Below are 20170 nucleotides of genomic sequence, written 5' to 3'. Positions count from 1 at the left end.
TCTTTGGACTGGGGGCAAGGGGCGATTGCACATGGTGGTGGAGTTTATTTGTATCTCTGGACCTAGCACCGGATTGTGATCGCTTACACTGGGATTTCTTTGTGCTTATTATCTCACTAATAAGAAATTTGTGTTCACCATTACATTTTTGCACTGGACTTTTATTATTTATTACATCCACTATTTTTATTTTTTCATCAGATGTGTTCATATATTCATTGAATGTCCATATAAATTATATATATATAACTTTATATTAATTTATTGATTATTTTTGGTGTTGTCTGATTTAGCGTTGCACTGTACTCCTGCCCATTTGCAGTAGGCTGTCATCCCGCCACTATCAGCTGAACTGCACATGTGCAGCTGAGTTTACAGTGCTGGAGGAAATGGCGAGCATGCAGGTAAGGGCATTTTCTTGCAGAAGAGACCCTGCAATAAAAGCCTGCCTACAGATTTTTACAATGGGACTTTAGTTCCGCATTAGGTGGTTATTTGCGCATTCCTACTGTTCTTTTCATCATTTGTACACAGAACTGAATATTTAAATCATGCAATAATTAAATTTATAAACATTTTTCTTTTCTTTATTATTGCAGTTGGTGGTCCTATTAACCTTCTTTCAGATCTTGATGTGGAAGTACTGGATATCACGGAACACTTTAATAATAAATTATTCACCGAGATACTAGCTACTCAGGATGTCTTTGATAAAACAACCAATGAATTTCCATTTATTGCAGAAATTGTAGAAGCTCCAAACAAACATTGCAAATCGTATTCATTTTTGCAAGGCGGTAAAAAAATCATTGTCCACGGGAAGTATCAAGCAGATCGAGTTATTGCTTCTGAGCTAAGAAGTGACACTCAGACCAGACATTTTCTCATTCCAGCAAACTACAAAGGGAAATTCAAAAGAAGACCCCGCTTTTTTCAAACAGTCTATGACTTGACGATTGTCAAGAAGGAAACGTCTGAACTTCAGGTAGTGGCAACAAAGCCGTTTAATTCACTACACCAAGAATTCTCCTCAATATATGTTGGGGACATGTTTCAGGTGAAAAAGTCTCAATCCTGTGAAATAACACATGAAGGCAAACAGACTTTTGTAGATGCTCTTGAATGTACAAGGATGAAAGACAAAAATCATGAAACTGTTAAACTACCATTGTATGTAGAAGGTGGGTTTATCGAAGTTGTGCAAGATGATAAACAGTACTATTTATCTGAACTTTGTAAGCACTTTACACTTCCTTTGAATGTCAAGGTGTCAGTGAGGGATCTCTTTGCAATTGGACAGGACATTTTGGCTAAAACTTGCTTATTAAGATTGGAAGAGCAAATTACAGACTCTTACCTGCTTGTTAGTTTATTTGACAATCCTGAAGAAGTTTGGGAACTTCCTGTCTTCCGACTGAACCTTACTTTTCAAGTGCTTGGTAATTTTAAAGGAAAAGTGTTCTCTTTGCCAACAAGAACCAACACTGAAGAAATCAATGAAGAGGAGTACTATATGGCAAGACGTTACGAAAATAACTTTCAAACCCCACCGCCACGCCCTCCAAAAACTCCTTTGTATGTAGATGAAGCTGAAAGAACTCATATGCAAGAGGTATACTTTCTTGCTTTATATTTCGTGTGTGTTCTATTACATCATAAAAATTGTACATAGCTAAAAATGTAATTGCCATAATATTAATAATATCTTTCCTTTTTATTGTATAACAAAATTGTAAATAGCTCCAGTGTATTAGTTAGTGGTATTACTGACAACGATGATGTAAGCCTATATGATTTACATCAAAGCATACCTTTCACAATCATCCTATGGATGAGGCTTGTCAAATTCCTCCAAGCATTCTGCAGACATGAGCAATTATCATAACTATCCCTAGACTGTCAGTCACTGTAGGGTCACTATTGTTATACTTTGGATTTTGCTTTGATAACTTATGGGTCCCAGCTTAGATGATGAGTGAAGGGATTGAGTGCTCAGTGCAGGTCATTTGAGGCACCAGATTACTATTGTAGCACCTTCTTACCCTTGAGCAGTTGTGGGTGACCCATAAGTGGCTTAGAAAGCTAGCACCTCAGTTTTCAGGGTCTGGTCCCTGGTGTATTGCGGAGTGAAATATAAGTTTGGTTCTAGCCATTTTAGTCTTTTTGAGCTCACAATAGGAGAGATGGTTTAGAGATGCAGGATACCCAGAAAATTGCACAAAAATTAAGAACAAATATTCTGAAGGAGTAGTGGGCACATTTTGAATAAATGCTGGACGTTGAGAAACACAGACAAACAGATGGCCTTATAAGAGCAGTGACAGTCTTTCTTCAGTTTTACTGAACATGTCAGGGTTTTTGTTATTTTGGAAGCAGTCAAAAATACCTTGATCCATTGGCAAGGAATTATTCCTACAATGTTCAGATGGTAGTTTCTTTGCAGCTCCTCTGCCGTGCTCTTTAGCAAAAGGATCCTTTCTCCAGCCTCTTTAAGTAATTTAATCCAGCTTTAGGTCAAGTTGTGGGTGGGGCTTAAGGTGCCCTAATGGGGACCCTGGGACCCTAGTGCGGAACTCCATGTGCTAATGCCTGAATCACAGGCAGGAGCTGCGGTCATGTGAAATCAACATTAAGGCAGGTCCCTAACCATTAACTTTTGCAATGTCACCTGTTTCCTGGATAGTTGGTTGCTTTGGAAAGTGACAAAGATATGGTAGTCATTAGCAACGGCGGTCTGATTCTTCCTCATTAGACTCTATACTTTATCTTTTTTCCCTTGTTCTATGTCCTGTTCTTTTTGAACCCTGTGCACCCTTTAGAGACTTCAGACCAGGTAATTCAGATGAACAAATAAAGCGCCTTTACTGAAGTAGTTGCAGGTAACAAATAACAGTTCTCAAAGCTTTCACACGCTTCCCTATACAAAGCTATAGCTCAGTGCCTCAAAGTAAGAGTACCTTAGGCAGTTAGAAAACTCCATAAAAGCAATCCTTTGAAGGCAAGAGTCCATTTAGAAAAAAGATAACACTATACTAGTGTATCTCCCCGTGCCTCGGAAAAGGTTTTGTTTAAATATAAGATAAAAGTATAAAAATGTGTGCAATTAGTGAGATATAAATATAAAAATATATATTGTGTGGCAGCAGCTGTAGATTTAAAATGGATGATAGAAAAATAGCCTAGGCTATATACAGCACTTGCCGCAGAAAAACAATTAACTTAATGTATGTGAACAATGTTGAAAACTTATCTTTACAGTATAAGTGAAAATACAAATCAATTAAACACATGAAAATTAATAAAAAGTTCCAAGGAATTGATAAATAGATAAATACGTCTTTGCAACTGATCACAACTTGAAAAGACTTTATTTATTGAATTTTACATTTATTTTATTAACATATATTGATCACCACTGGAAAAGACGTATTTATCTATTTATCAATTCCTTGGAACTTTTTATTAATTTTCATGTGTTTAATTGATTTGTATTTTCACTTATACTGTAAAGATACATTTTCAACATTGTTCACATACATTACATTAATTGTTTTTCTGCAGCAAGCGCTGTATATAGCCTAGGCTATTTTTCTAAGAGTCCATTTAAGCAGTATATCTACAAGAAGTAGCAATAGTCCCTTTGAGTCCACGAATTGGTAGTTATCCACAAAAGGCAAAATAGTCCATATCTGACAGTTATATGCCCACAAAGGTCTACAGCCTGCAGATCCACTGAGAACCCCCAATTGGGCTCCAGTTGCTCCCCCTTTCCCAAGGGTGTGATCACGCTGACAAAGTAACTGCTATTTTTCGCAGTCTTTCCCCCTCCACTCCTCACAGGCCATTTAGTGAGGCTTATTTATATGGTATGACTTACAGGGAGCAGTAACCTTGAGAAAAAGAGCAGGAAAACCATCAACCCTGCCTTCTTGGACACCACCAACTCAGCAGATCAACCTGAGGACCAACCGCAACATTAAGACATTGTAACAATTTGCGCCTGGTTGACATAATTAACTGAAAAGCATGAACACAGCAGGAAAAACAGTTTACTTTTTTAGAACTTTTTGGAAGCACCTGCTTATAATTTTTTTCGACCTTTAGTCCATTCTTCATCCTGTGGCAAGGTCCAAGAAGCAATCCTTTAGACAAACATCTTCCTCTGGGGAGGGAGAGCTCAGGAAAAGCGCTCCCAAACATTTAAAATTTCTCCATTGATCTGAAAACAGATCCTCAGAGATTGTCTGAGTTAGATTACCATTTACTCTCCTGTCTACTTACTGCAATCTTCTCCCAGAAACAGACAGAACCAGTCAACCCACCAGGCTTAGGGAAAAGGTAAATGAAAGCTTAGGTTGGTTACAGCCACAACACACAAATTTAGATAGGGACACAACTGCTTAAGGTGGGGTTCCTACAATATAGCATGTCAATTAAAATGTTGCTTTTGTATCCCAGCCACAAGGGACCACTGCTGACAGGCAGAGTGCCTACACCAGTTCCCTGAAAATGGTTTTCACTGCACACTCTTCACGACTAACTGAAATGTACATTTATAGTAGCACTATACAAAATGTAATACCAATAACTGTAGCACTACCCCCAAAGGAGCTGCTTGAGAATATTTGGTTCTGTACTCTGCCTCTCAACCCCAAGAACAGTCTCAGCCCCTCTGGCACACCTGGTGTAAGTGTTCGTGCGAACACCACCAATAAAAGACACATGTTATAGTAAAAAACAGAAATGGTCATTACTGTGAAATTTCTTAGAAATAGAAACAAACAGAATCAATATAGCTGAATAGTAGACAAATGTATCTCAAATATGTCAACTGTGTAATAATGACTGAAATCAGGAGCAATAGAACTCAATAATACTGTATGGCTGCTCTCAGGGGACTCCCCATGGTGATTAACCCAGAAAGCAGAGGCAAAACACTTTAACAATTGACAGGTCACAAGATGGCAAACTCTGTAATGGATTGGTCACCACTCTACTTAAATTGGGCTCTAGGAGTCCAGGCAGGAGTATTTTGGTCCTCCTGCAGGCAGGAAGTGTAAATAATCCCATCTGGGGACAACAGGGGCTAAAAGTCGTTTCAACAAATCTGTGTTGGTCCCTACGATCAATAAACTTCCTGTGGACCCTGGTAACTGAGGACACACAATGGCCAGTGTGTTGAAGTTCTGAGGCTGGCCAACCTTTAATGGATCACATGATAACTTGATCTGCAGATGGCCATCACAAGGGGGATCCTCCATTCGAATACCCTGGATCTCTATATATTCCAACTCCTGCAGGGGTATATACGACCGATATCTTTCATAAAAGTCTCTAGTCAGCTAAGTAACCTAATCACCTGAGTCAAGAATGGCTCTTGTGTAGATTCCTTCAACTAAGAGGGGTACTACAGACAAGGAGTCTACCAACTTGGCAGGAAGGTTCGTAAAAGTATTGGAAGTACTGGCTGACTGGACTCGCACTTCTTTTCTCGTATGGTGCTCGAAATGCTGTTTCCGGTGATGTTTTGGAGGTTGGTACACATTCCTCACTGAAACAGCATAAGTTGACACAACTGCAGGTGTTGTCCATTGTTTCCTTACAGTATCAGGAAAGGTCCTTCTCGAAGGCCCAGGCCTTCTCTCCATCCTCGGGCTCCATCTTGACCAGGGGCTAGCTGGAGTAATTGAGAAGGCTGGGCATCAGGCAGACGATCTCATGCGGCACCCTTCAGGTCTCCTCTTTGGTCCCTGCCAACACTCTGTCCTCTTCCACAGACTTGGGCATTATTTCTGGTATTGAGTCTAATGACCTACACCTCCACAATTTAGGCAGATGTCTTAAATCGTTGACCTCTTGTCCGGTGCAGCAGACAAGGCCAGTAAGTTTTTCTGCAAGCAAGTTCATCATTTCCATCTCTGGGATGTGTATCTTCAATGTGGCTATTTCAGCCTTGATATCCAAGATGCTCTGCTTCTTTGCACAACCTGGGGGTGGTGACTGTGTCCACTTTGGTGACTTGACCTGACGGCCCAGTCATCTCTATTAGCTGGGACACCTGAGACTTCGGAAGCTCAATCCCTGGGTCATCATCAGCTGTAGTGGCCACCCTGACTCCGACAGCAGACTCCAATTTCCAACCCTTCTTCTGCTCCAGGATGGCTGCCTCCTTCCTGCACCACCCGGATCAGATCAGGGTACTTCAGGATACCACCATCTCCTCTGGCTCTCAACTTGAATGGTGATGGGGGTCTAAAGGCTGGGCACCCCAAAACACTTGCTGTGCACGGACCTCATCCACCTCCCGGGGATCTAAAGCCTTCTTCTGTAGGATTTGATGCAGTATCCTATCCAAACGCCTCACGTAATCTGATAACTTCTTCCCTTCATTCTGGTAAGTATACTCAAACTGGTAAATGAGGTCGGAAGCCTTCTCTGTGTGCCAAAACACATTCTTTAGAATATTCAGGTAGTCTTGAATGACAATCTTTCTTGGTGAACTTCAGATTGCGAATAGCTTCTAAAGCTTAGCCCCTTAAACTCTCTATAATTCTCTGCTTCTTGTGGATCTCCGGAATATCCCATTCATCCAGGGTTTGTGTGGCCTGCTCCAGTTACTCTTCAAAGTTGTCCTCTCATGTAGGCATTAGTTGTCTTCCAGAAAAGGCCCTAAATTTCAGGTACCTACTTCCAGAGTATGATGGAGTATCGTGAAAAATAAAGGTGCGCTGATATATGTGGTAAAGCCGCAACCAAGAAATGTGACTGGTATATTGTGAAAAATAGGTTGGTGCGCTAAACTAAGATGTGTCCTCAATCAATAATCTAGAGAAACAGGATAATGAAACACAATCCAACAAAACATAAATATATCATGTGTGTGAAAAAGTCCAAAATCAAAGTCCATCAAAATGTAAATAACATATAAATAATATTCCGTGAGACTTCTGTGATTTATTTCTGTGCTGAAAACTCAATTCAAATAAAGTGACATCCACGTGAAACGATCCCACCACCAGCAGATTTATCTTCTTACCAGATATATATGTATAAATGGCGTGACTAATCCACATGAACCAAGGTTAGCTATTTTCCCCTACACCTTCACCCAGCATGTGAGCACACTCAAAAGCTTCTTACCAGATGTAAGATATACTGGGCGTTGGGAATAAACTCTCCACTTTCCAAGATGTGGCTCTAGGCTGGCTAACGGTCATACGGTCCACAGATGGGTTGGTGCTCTGTCTCTTAAATTGCTCCTCTGCTGCCAATTTCAGCTATGGCTCCTCGCTACTTCGTTCCGACTCCAAAAGGCATCAAATTACAGATTAGACATTCTTATAATATGTCAACAAAAGTTAGATTTTGTTTCCATCATTGACACTTTCAAAATAACAGAAAACAAAAAAATGGCGTCTGCAAAAGTTTGGGCACCCTGCAGAATTTATAGCATGCACTGCCCCCTTTGCAAGGCTGAGACCTGCCAGTGTCATGGATTGTTCTCAATCATCGTCTGGGAAGACCAGGTGATGTCAATCTCAAAGGTTTTAAATGCCCAGACTCATCTGACCTTGCCCCAACAATCAGCACCATGGGATCTTCTAAGCAGTTGTCTAGAAAACTGAAACTGAAAATAGTTGACGCTCAAAAAGCTGGAGAAGACTATAAGAAGATAGCAAAGCGTTTTCAGATGTCAATATCCTCTGTTCGGAATGTAATTTAGAAATGGCAGTCATCAGGAACAGTGGAAGTTAAAGCAAGATCTGGAAGACCAAGAAAAATATCAGACAGAACAGCGCGCAGGATTGTGAGAAAAACAATTCAAAACCCATGTTTGACTGCACGATCCCTCCAGAAAGAGCTGGCAGACACTGGAGTTGCGGTACACTATTCCACTATAAAGAGATACTTGTACAAATATGGTCTTCATGGAAGAGTCATCAGAAGAAAACCTCTTCTACTTCCTCACCACAAAAATCAGCGTTTGAACTTTGCAAATGAACATATAGACAAGCCTGATGCATTTTGGAAACAAGTTCTGTGGACCGATGAGGTTGAAATTGAACTTTTTGGCCGGAAAGAGCAAAGGTATGTTTGGAGAAGAAGGGGCACAGAATTTAATGAAAAGAACCTCTGTCCAACTGTTAAGCATGGGAGTGGATCATTCATGCTTTGGGGTTGTATTGCAGCCAGTGGCACGGAACATCTCGAGAGTAGAAGGAAAAATGGATTCAATAAAATTTCAGCAAATTTTGGATGGTAACTTGATGCCATCTGTGAAAAAGCTGAAGTTAAAGAGAGGATGGCTTCTACAAATGGATAATGATCCTAAACACACCAAACAATCCACGGGGGATTACATCAAGAGGCATAAACTAAAGGTTTTGCCATGGGATTCACAATCTCCTGACCTCAACATAATTGAAAATCTATGGATAGACCTTAAAAGAGCAGTGCGTGACAGACAGCACAGAAATCTCAAAGAACTGCAAGACTTTTGTAAGGAAGAATGGGCAAAGATACCTCAAACAAGAATTGAAAGACTCTTGGCTGGCTACAAAAAGCGTTTACAAGCTGTGATACTTGCCAAAAGGGGCAGTAGAAGATATTTACTCTGCAGGGTGCCCAAACTTTTGCAGACGCCATTTTTTTGTTTTCTGTTATTTTGAAAGTGTAAATGATGGAAATAAAATCTAACTTTTGTTGACATATTATAAGAATGTCTAATCTGTAATTTGATGCCTTTTGGAGATTTTTCCATCTTTATGCACATTAATACAAATTTTTAACTGGGGTACCCAAACTTTCGATCCCCACTGTATGTATGGAGCTTCTAGTTACACATAGAAGCACAGTAGCACCTGTTTGATACTAACTTCTAGATACTGTGATAGACAGCCCCACTGGTCCAAGGAAGCATCTTGGACGGAAGTTACCTGCCTGCTGTCTAGAGAATGGCAGTTCATGGTGGTAGCGGTAGGTTTCTGAGTTTGTAGGTTACATATACATATTGGCCACATCTCTCCCCCTCATGGGCGGTAATTTATAGTAAGTCTGCTGTGAGATGAGTTAAGGTGGCGTGTTTAAAGAGAGATTGCTTTCTGGCAATGTTGGATCAGTCTGCAGGTCTTGGCAGACCAAAAAGGGTTGATTTACTAAAACTGAAAGTGCAAAATCTGGAGCAGCTGTGCACAGAAACCAATCAGCTTCCAGGTTTTATTGTCGAAGCTTAATTGAACAAGCTGAAGTTAGAAGAGGATCGGTGACCATGCTTAGCACCGCCAGATTTTGCACTCTGGTTTTAGTAAATCATCCCCAAAATGTCTCTTAATAAGCCAAAAGACTGAAATTTTTAGTTGTGTACTATATTGTGCTTACACAGACCCCTCCAGAGGAAACTCTTTTGCTTCTATTTTATACCACAGTGATGGATGAACACAGGCAGGAAGCCCCTTAAAGCATTTGGGTGTGTGGACTTCCTTTTCGCAAAAACTCTCTGGTTTAAGCTGCCCTCTAATATACATATAGTATGAGAAAAAAACTGAAATTTATAACAAAGACGAATGATATAATCCTGCTTGTAGAAAGTCATGTAGTGTTAATCTGTAAAGAACCTAATTAGAAGAGAAGTAAAACCCCTCCAGGAAGTGGTGAACACTAAATAAGCTAGGTGTCTTTGGATAGTATAAAGCTTTCGTTGTGGTAGCTTGCAGCCAGCTTGTGGTTTTCTTTTGCAAGAGCCTTGCAAGCAAAGAGAGGGTTTATTGCTATATTTTATATAGTATATATTGTTTATTGTAACGCATTCCTCTGAAATATTGTTGGTTTTATATTTTCCACATTTATTGGTTAAAAACGGTCACATACTGTAACACTAGGTTTTCTTTTATGAGATGTTGACTATGCCTTTTGAACTTTATTACCATGAAATCCTTTTCTAAATTGTGCTGTTTTTTTGTTCCATTGTTTCTGTTATACTTTTAATCTGTGCAGTAAGATCTTATAAACAGTATTCACATGTCACTCTTTCATGAATACAAACCGTTGTCAGGGACAGAACTGCTGTTAAAGTGGCTGTAAAGATGGAAGGATTTTTACCCTAATGCATTGCATGCATTAAGATAAAAAAAATCTTCTGTTTGCAGCTACCCTTCCCTTTCCCCCAGGCCCCTTTCATACTTACCTGAACTCATTCTCGATCCAGCGATGTGCTCGAGACCAGCAGCTTTCTCCACTCGCTCACTGCTCACAGGCAGATTAATATCAGCAGGAGCCATTGGTTCATGCTGCTGCCAATCAAATTCTGTGATGAAGCAGTGGGGGCGGGGCAGAGCCACATTGTTTGTGTCAATTAACACAGAACAGCGTGGCTCAGGATCGAATCTGCAGGTGTGCCACAATAGGAAGAGGAGTAGCCAAGAGCACTAGAGGTGGACCCCAGAAAAGATGGATCGGGGCTGATCTGTGGGAAACCATTGAACAGAGCTGATAAATATAACATGTTTGTTATTTAAAAAAACAATAGGGTTTACAATCACTTTAAGATGGCTATACACTAATAGATTTTAAGCCTAATGAAAACATTTTACAGATTCCTACAGTATACAGGGTAGATGGAAAATGTCCTGCTGAGGTTTATTGTATTCTGATAGGCAGCACTGGCGGCTTTCAGAATATAGTAGGCACTGCCAAACAGTGACTTGAGCTTATTGGCTGGAGACACTGTTCACATGAGAATTATCCACCCTGCTGCTTTTATTTTCAGATCAAACAATGTTGAAAGGTAGAGTGTCAACAGAGCCTACCTCTGTTTGAATTTTGACTGGTAAATCAGAAATTCCATCAGTGTATGGCCAGCATTAGTGACTCCCACTTCTGCATTTTACAGTGTATGCAACACTGATTTGGGTAAGTGGGAGTATTACAAAGCATCTAGCATTTTAAAGAGGTTGTAAACTCGTTTCAAAGTTTTTTTTTTTTTTTTACAACCTGCAAGAGAAACACATAATGAGCTAGTATGCATCGCATACTAGCTCATTATGAAATACTCACCTTACAACGAGCCCCCGCCGTGCCGCTCACTCACCTGTATGACGGGCGACATGTTCAGTCGCCCGTCTTCCGGGATCGCGGCATCCGGCCATCTGATTGGCCGGAGCCGCAATGACGTCACTCCCGCGCACGCGCGAGGGAGCCGACGGTCACGGCACGGGACTCTGAAGGAACGGCACGAGCGGCCGGTCCTTCAGAGCGCATGCGCCAGTGACGTCACTGGCTGCATGAAAGGTAAATATCTCCTAAACGGTGCATGTTTAGGAGATATTTACAGTACCTATAGGTAAGCCTTAAAATAGGCTTACCTACAGGTACAACTTGCCGAGGAGGGTTTACTTCCTCTTTAAAGTGTGTTTCCAAGAAATTCAGTTTGTTTGTGTCCTCAGGTTCAAGGTCCAAGCTTTTGCACAGTTCAGGATTTGTAATTGCAGGAGTTGAATTTTGTTCAGTACCACAAACTGGTGAAACATATGGCACTGTGCCTTGACCATGAAGTACTATCAATTGCTATACATGCCATGGTATTCTAATAATTAGACTTCATTTCATTCAACACTGGAAATATTTTTTTCTTAAGACCTGCTAATGTGTTCAGGAGGGCTGTGGAAGTTAGTGACACCACTACAAATTACTGAAGCCTTCACAATTCTTTCAGAATGAGCTAAAGGCGCAACAAACAGGGCCATCTTACTGAATGGGCACGGTGGGCAGTTGCCCGGGGGCCCCACTTGCCCGGGGAGCCCCACCTGCCCAGTGACCCAGCCCCAGTCAAGCATTTGTCCCGATTCCTATGTGCATCCCACCACCAAACTTAGCAGGTGGCAAGCGCCTGTCGTCCCTGTGCTACTGTCAGGCCACTTGGGCCGTGGAAGGGGAGCCCACAACTGCAGGAATGCCTGTCTGCCTCCACGGGAACAGGCACACACAGGACAGTTGAGTCTAACTCCCATCCGTGTGTGTGTGTTCACCGGACTCAGCCGCCGAACTTGGAAGCTGTCATTAGCCTGGCATTGCTGTACCGATAAATATCGCCTTATCCATAATTTGCATTTTTATTCTCGTGGGTGATTGTGTAAGTCGGGCCCCAGTGCACTGCATTGCCTGGAGGCCTATAATGCTCTTCAGATGCCACTGACAACAAAGTTAACGAGAGGAGGTTATTTAGGAAAAGTATAGCTAATATCCAAAACTTTATTTGCCCATGGAAGTTCTGCCTTTGACTAAACCGCTATAATTTTTGGAATTGTGTAATAGTAAATAATAATAATTGAGTGTTTATAAAATTAATATTTTGTAGATTTTTTTAAATCTCGCTGTATTTGTATGGGAGTAGTTTTCATGCAGGATAAAGGGTAATCGGCAAAAGTCTAATATAATCTTAGACTTTTGCCGATTACCCTTTATCCTGCATGAAAACTACTCCCATACCAATCAACTTTTCGAGGGTCCAGAGTTATGCTTTTTTCTCATGACATACAGTATCTCACTAAAGTGAGTACACCCCTCACATTTTTGTAAATATTTTATTATATCTTTTCACGTGACAACACTGAAGAAATTACACTTTGCTACAATGTAAAGTAGTAAGTGTACAGCTTGTATAACAGTGTATATTTGCTGTCCCCTCAAAATAACTCAACACACAGCCATTAATGTCGAAACCGCTGCCAACAAAAGTGAGTACACCCCTAAGTGGAAATGTCCAAATTGGGCCCAATTAGCCATTTTCCCTCCCCAGTGTCATGTAACTCGTTAGTGTTTCAAGGTCTCAGGTGTGAATAGGGAGCAGGTGTGTTAAATTTAGTGTTATCGCTCTCACTCTCTCATAATGATTACTGGAAGTTCAACATGGCACCTCATGGCAAAGAACACTGAGGATCTGAAATAAAGAATTGTTGCTCTACATCAGGGGTGGGGAACCTCTGGCCCACGGGCCGCATGCGGCCCGCACGATCCTTCTGTGCGGCCCGCACAATCGTTGCGATCTGCCCCCCCTCGTGCCGCTGTGTCAGAAGGAGCCGATGGCTCCGTTCTGACACTGAATCTCCGAAAAGGGTGGACCCGAGGCGCAGAGCAGTGCGCCTCGAGCCCGCCCATTTGTGTGACAATAGCGAATGAAAATTCGCTACTGTCTCACGGATCCTCCTCCTCCTTGGCCAATGTCATTGGCTGAGGAGGAGGCGGGACGCGGGAGGACTCGTAGAGACGTGGGGACTGAAGAGAGGAAGCCGCCGCTACAACAGGTAAGTCAAGTGCACTGGGGCTTGGCACGCTGTTCACTCTGCGCTGTGGTCACTTCGCATTGATGGGGGCACGCTGTGGTCACTCCGCATTGATGGGTGCATGCTGTGGTCACTCCGCATTGATGGGGGCATGCTGTGGTCACTCCGCATTGATGGGGGCATGTTGTGGTCACTCCGCATTGAAAGGGGGCACACTGTGGTCACTCCGCATTGATGGGGGCACGCTGGGGTCACTCCACATTGATGGGGGCACGCTGTGGTCACTCTGCATTGAAAGGGGGCACGCTGTGGTCACTCCGCATTGAAAGGGGGCACGCTGTGGTCACTCCGCATTGAAAGGGAGCACGCTGTGGTCATTCCGCATTGATGGGGGCACGCTGTGGTCACTCCGCATTGATGGGGGCACGTTGTGGTCACTCCGCATTGAAAGGGGGCACACTGTGGTCACTCCGCATTGATGGGGGCACGCTGGGGTCACTCCACATTGATGGGTGCATGCTGTGGTCACTCCGCATTGATGGGGGCACGCTGTGGTCACTCCACATTGATGGGGGCACGTTGTGGTCACTCCGCATTGAAAGGGGGCACACTGTGGTCACTCCGCATTGATGGGGGCACGCTGGGGTCACTCCACATTGATGGGGGCACGCTGTGGTCACTCTGCATTGAAAGGGGGCACGCTGTGGTCACTCCGCATTGAAAGGAGGCACGCTGTGGTCACTCCGCATTGAAAGGGAGCACGCTGTGGTCACTCCGCATTGATGGGGAGACACTGTGGTCACTCCGCATTGAAAGGGGGCACGCTGTGGTCACTCCGCATTGATGGGGAGACACTGTGGTCACTCCGCATTGAAAGGGGGCACGCTGTGGTCACTCCGCATTGATGGGTGCATGCTGTGGTCACTCCGCATTGATGGGGGCACGCTGTGGTCACTCCGCATTGATGGGGGCACGTTGTGGTCACTCCGCATTGAAAGGGGGCACACTGTGGTCACTCCGCATTGATGGGGGCACGCTGGGGTCACTCCACATTGATGGGGGCTCGCTGTGGTCACTCTGCATTGAAAGGGGGCATGCTGTGGTCACTCCTCGTTGAAAGGGGGCACGCTGTGGTCACTCCGCATTGAAAGGGAGCACGCTGTGGTCACTCCGCATTGATGGGGGCACGCTGTGGTCACTCCGCATTGATGGGGAGACACTGTGGTCACTCCGCATTGAAAGGGGGCATGCTGTGGTCACTCTGCATTGAAAGGGGGCATGCTGTAGTCACTCCGTATTGATGGGGGCATGCTGTGGTCACTCCGCATTGAAAGGGGGCACACTGTGGTCACTCTGCATTGAAAGGGGGCACGCTGTGGTCACTCCGCATTGATGGGGGCACGCTGTGGTCACTCCGCATTGAAAGGGGGCATGCTGTGGTCACTCCGCATTGAAAGGGGGCACGCTGTGGTCAGTCTGCATTGAAAGGGGGCACGCTGTGGTCAGTCTGCTTTGAAAGGGGGGCACGCTGTGGTCAGTCTGCATTGAAAGGGGGCACGCAGTGGTCAGACTGCATTGAAAGGGGGGCACGCTGTGGTCAGTCTGCATTGAAAGGGGGGCACGCTGTGGTCAGTCTGCATTGAAAGGGGGCACACTATACCTTGATTACTGAAGGCCCCTTTCACACTTTTGTGACTTAAAAGTCACGCAAATTTTTACCGCGTTTTTTGCCGCAAAGCAATGCCTATTACATTTATGCATACATTTTGTACGGCCCCCGAATTATGTTACAAAAATCCAAATGGCCCTTGGTAGAAAAAAGGTTCACCACCCCTGCTCTACATAAAGATGGCCTAGGCTATAAAAAGATTTCCAAGTCCCTGAAACTGAGCTGCAGCACGGTGGCCAAGACCATACAGCGGTTTACCAGGGCAGGTTTTTCTCAGAACAGGCCTCCTCATGGTCGACCAAAGAAGTTGAGTGCACACGCTCAGCGTCATTTCCAAAGGTTGTCTTTGGAAAATAGATGTATGAGTGCTGCCAGCATTGCTGCAAATTGGTCTGCATGGCTGTCGTCCCAGAAGGCAGCCTCTTCTAAAGATGACGCACAAGAAAGCCTGCAAACAGTTTGCTGAAGACAAGCAGACTAAGGACATGGATTACTGGAGCCATGTCCTTTGGTCTGATAAGACCAAGATAAACATATTTAGTTCAGATGGTGTCAAGTGCGTGTGACGGCAACCAGGTGAGGAGTACAAAGACAAGTGTGTCTTGCCTACAGTCAAGCATGATGGTGGGAGTGTCATGGTCTGGGGCTGCATGAGTGCTGCCGATTCTGGGGAGCTACAGTTCATTGAGGGAACCATGAATGCCAACATGTACTGTGACATACTGAAGCAGAGCATGATCCCCTCCCTTCGGAGACTGGGCCTCAGGGCAGTATTCTCACATGATAACGACCCCAAATACACCTCCAAGACGATCACTGCCTTGTGCCTTGCTAAAGAAGCTCAGGGTAAAGGTAAAGGACTGGCCGAGCATGTCTCCAGACCTAAACCCTATTGGGCATCTGTGGGGCATCCTCAAACAGAGGTTGGAGGAGCGTAAGGTCTCTAACATCAACCAGCTCTGTGATGTCATGATGGAGGAGTGGAAGAGGACTCCAGTGGCAAACTGTGAAGCTCTGGTGACTTCCATGCCCAAGAGGGTTAAGGCAGTGCTGTAAAATAATGGTGGCCACACAAAATATTGACACTTTAGGCCCAATTTGGACATTTTAACTTAGAGGTATACTCACTTTTGTTGCCAGCAGTTTAGACATTAATGGCTGTGTGTTGTTATTTTGAAGGGACAGTAAATTTACACTGTTATACAAGCTGTACACTCACTACTTCACATTGTAGCAAAGTGTCATTTTGTCAGTGTAGTTACATAAAAAGATATAATCAAATATTTACAAAAATGTGAGGGGTGTACTCACTTTTGTGAGATTCTGTAAGTACTGCATCCATCTTAGAGCTGCTGAAAACAGCTTTTTTCATTTTGCAAATAGAAAATTTCTGTAAGTACATTTTGTTCCACGCATTTTATAGAATATTACTCTGCACTTTTTTTTTTTACAAATCACATGGGTTATAGCTTTCTTATTTGCTGTTTAGGTGCTTCTGAAAGATGAAGGTTCTAAAGAGGTAACACACTTACAAGACGACAGTCATGGGGAGAGTTTGCCACCAAGAAGCTATAAAGACATAGGCACAAAGAGCATAACCAAGCAAAACAAAGAAAGAGGTGAGCTTATTTCCAACAGTTATCTCAGTATTTACACATTTCCAAGTTATGCATTTTCTTTTCAATATTTTTACTGAAAAAAGAACAGTAAAACATCCTTAATCACTAAAAGTGTAAATAGTCAGAAAAAAATTGTCAAGGTTGACAACTGATCCTCACATCAAACTGTGTAAAGAAGATTCAGTACAAAAGAGTTAAATAGGTAATTTACAGATTCAAGTCCCTTAGTGCTACTTCATATAGACTGGTATACTGCCTCTCATTAAAGCACTTAAGCTCTCATACCTCTTTGTTGAAACAACTTAGGGGACTTTGATTTCCCCCGACAATATTTGAGTGCACATACCGTATAAATGCCTCTGTGTGATCATGGACAATCTGTGACACTAGGATGCATTTGGAATCTGATTTACACGGACCTGTAATATTGTAGGAGTGCAAAGGAGAGAGGGATGGTCTACATGTATACAGCATACTATTGTGGGAAGAAATGGAAAGTCTCCTTAAGGTCTTAGCAAAAAATGTGGCTAAATTGTCTATAAAATGGAGCTTGCTGGATGCTTCTCATCTCAGTGATTCCTTCAGTCAACACTCCTTAACGGGGAAGGAACTGTCAGGATCTGGATCACCAGTTGGGGACACTGTGGTTCCCTGGGTAAAGGGTTGTAGTCTGGGTGTTCACCAGTGGGTGGGGTGTCTCCCAGCAGCCAGCAAACCCCAGTAATCCATTTCTACCTGATGCTGGCTGCTGGGAGGGGATTTAGGTCCTCCCCTGCTAAGTGCCTCTCAGTCCAGTGTTTTTATTTGCTGCCAGATACTGCTAGCCATTATTCTATTTCTGTTCCTGCTCCTGCACTGTTCGCTGTACCTTGTATCCTGTCTTTTACCAGCTCCCTCTTGTTCCTGATCCCAGTTATGTTTCCACCTTCCCATCTGCTTCCTGCACCTCCAGTTTTCCCCTGCTTTTCGCTGTTCCCAATTTTGTATATAGTGTAACATGGGGGACTATTAGCTCTAGTGGTAGATGCGTTTTCAAGTGACTCACAGTAGTCAGGAACTATATTTTTATGGTTTCCTATGCAGGGGTTCTTCTCCACTAAATACACAAACAGAAAATGCTAGCCCACCTGGCTCTTTATGCTGGTCACCCTGACCATAAGTGCTTTTGTACAGACTGCTTTACTCTAGCATCCACAGCTCCGCTCTGGCTGAGCCTCTTGCGTATACACACACTCTGGCTGCCATGCAGCCTCTGACTCCTGGAGAGAATTGAAGTCCTCCTGACCGCCATGCACAGGCCTCCTGTCTGTTGGTTGGAGCAGTCTCCAACTGGGAGCCCGGCGGTATTCCTATACCTCTATTATAAGGCCCATGTGCACCTGAGAACACACCCTGCTAGTCATCCACAAAACCCGTAAACAGGGTTAGAGATTCTGTCCCACCCAAGACACTATGGAATCTCCAAACTACAGAGCCCCATTCAGGTATACCAAAACCTAGAGAAAGCTGCAAAAGCCGTTTTCTTCACTCCACATCTACACCTTGTAGTCCTGCACTGAGCCAATGTTCACAGCCTGTTTCCTTTAAACAACCATTCTCACTGTGACAGCATCTCATCTTGTCACATATCCCCCCCCCTGTTTTGACCCAGTAAGGGGCGGAACACTCCAGCCCAAATTTTTAATTGGGGCACCTCTGTACCAGTGATTAGCTGTGTAAGCCCAATCTTTTTTTTTTTTCGAGTACACTTCCAGGCATGCCCTAGCCTGAACCATAACAGGGTCCTACCATCTACTATCCTCTGCTTTCTCCCATCTGTGACATAAGGGGGCGGGGCCTCTAGGTGACGTCACCGGGAGGCCATGCCCACATTGGCTATATAACAAGCTGCAGAGACCGGAGACCGGCATAATCGCCGGAGACATTGTCGGAGGAGGACCGGAGGAAGAAGAAGAGCAGAAGATTGGACAGCAAAAGAGCAGAAGATTGGACAGCAAAAGAGCAGAAGACAAGAAGAGAGGAGAGGAGAAGACCGGAGCGGAGAAGTCCAGATGAAGAAGTCCAGATGAAGAAGTCCAGATGAAGATTTTTAATAAAATTTCCAAAACGTCTCCTATCATTATTTACATACACTGCCTTTTATGGGGTGAATGGGTAGGGGTACAGTGTACCCCATACCCATTCACATAGGGAGGGGGTCCGGGATCTGGGGGGCCCCCTTGTTAAAGGGGGCTTCCAGATTCCGATGAGCCCCCTGCCCGCAGACCCCCACAACCACCGGCCAGGGTTGTGGGGAAGAGGCCCTTGCCCTCATCAACATGGGGGCAAGGTGCTTTGAGGTGGGGGGTGCAGAGCTCCCCCTGCCCCAAATCACCAACACCCCCCCCATGTTGAGGGCATGTGGCCTGGTATGGTCCAGGGGGGGTGGGGCCGCTCGCTCGTCCCCTCCCCTTTCCTGGCCTGCCGGGCTGCAGGCTCGGATAAGGGTCTGGTATGGATTTTGGGGGGGACCCCACGCCATTTTTTCGGCATGGGGCTACCCTCAAATTCCATACCGGACCCGAGGGTCCTGGTTTGGAACCTGGGGGGGACCCCCACGCAGTTTTTTTCCCATTTTTTGCGTGGAGTTCCCCCTCAAGATTCTCACAGCGCACGTCGCACCGCGAGTCGGATCATCCTGATCCGACTTGCGGTGCAACTTCCATTCAAATCAATAGGCTCCCATAGGGAACCATTGATTTTGAATGGAGGCAGAAAAAACGTATAACGTGGCTGAACGTATGTTCATAATGTTCAGTCACATTTGGTCATGTTCAGCCGCGTTTCTGCGTTTGAAACGTTCGAACGCCGGGAAACACACGTTCGAACGCAAATAATTGCATTCTAAAAAACGTCCCTGAACTCAACTGCCTTCAAATGACTGTAAACGACCCTGTGTACATGGACAGATAAGATAAAATGTAGATGGGTTCAGGGGCTTCTAAAAAAAACGCCCAACTGCTCCTAAACGGCCATTTCCAGCGTCCCGTGTACATGGAGCCTTAGTGTCCTAATAATAAAAGTCAGCAGCTACAATATGTGTAGCTGCTCACTTTTAATTTTTGGAGGGGGTGGACTCCGCTTTAAGGTATCACATACCTTGGTTGATCAAGATTTTCATTTAGTGAAGGAAAACCTTTGGTTCAGGTTTGTTCTAAATTAGCTGCACCTGCTACATCTTATGGCCATGATGTTTTCATTCCTCCCTTCAATATGCCTCAGGCTGTCTTTGGTGTGGTTGCTGGAAGATGACACAGCTTACTCAGTTTGTTCACAAAAGTCCCCGATAGATTGTGTTACTGATATGCTTTTATTAGTCAGACAAAGAAACTGAGAAGTTTGTTCAGCCACTGCTCCAAGCCTTGTCAGTATCCCCAGTTTCAGTTGATTCACACCAGATGTGCATCTAAACATCAATAATCTCTTCCTTTGTTACCCTTAGCAACCACAGTTGCTACCTGCTAAGTGTTCATTACCATCTGTATACCAGTAGTCTGCTTTTATTAACCATACTTCCCCTGCATTTACCCATTGAAGGTTTTCTCTACAGTTCAATTACCCATGGC

At 44.0% G+C, this 20170-nt stretch overlaps 1 protein-coding gene across 1 annotated transcript in view; it reads left to right on the top strand.

Moving 5' to 3' along the window:
- THEMIS (thymocyte selection associated) overlaps nt 1-20170 on the top strand; it is a gene marked incomplete at its 3' end in the record, with an annotated part of 122948 nt that overhangs the window by 81267 nt on the left and 21511 nt on the right. The window contains exons 4-5 of the mRNA XM_082250912.1: nt 600-1612; nt 16436-16565. Coding sequence (XP_082107038.1) covers nt 600-1612; nt 16436-16565 — 1143 coding nt within the window. The remainder of the gene's footprint in view (nt 1-599; nt 1613-16435; nt 16566-20170) is intronic.

The sequence above is a fragment of the Pelophylax lessonae genome, assembly GCF_965119305.1.
Source record: "Pelophylax lessonae genome assembly, chromosome: 3".
NCBI lineage: Eukaryota > Metazoa > Chordata > Amphibia > Anura > Ranidae > Pelophylax > Pelophylax lessonae.
This window is presented reverse-complemented; position numbering and strand designations above follow the sequence as displayed.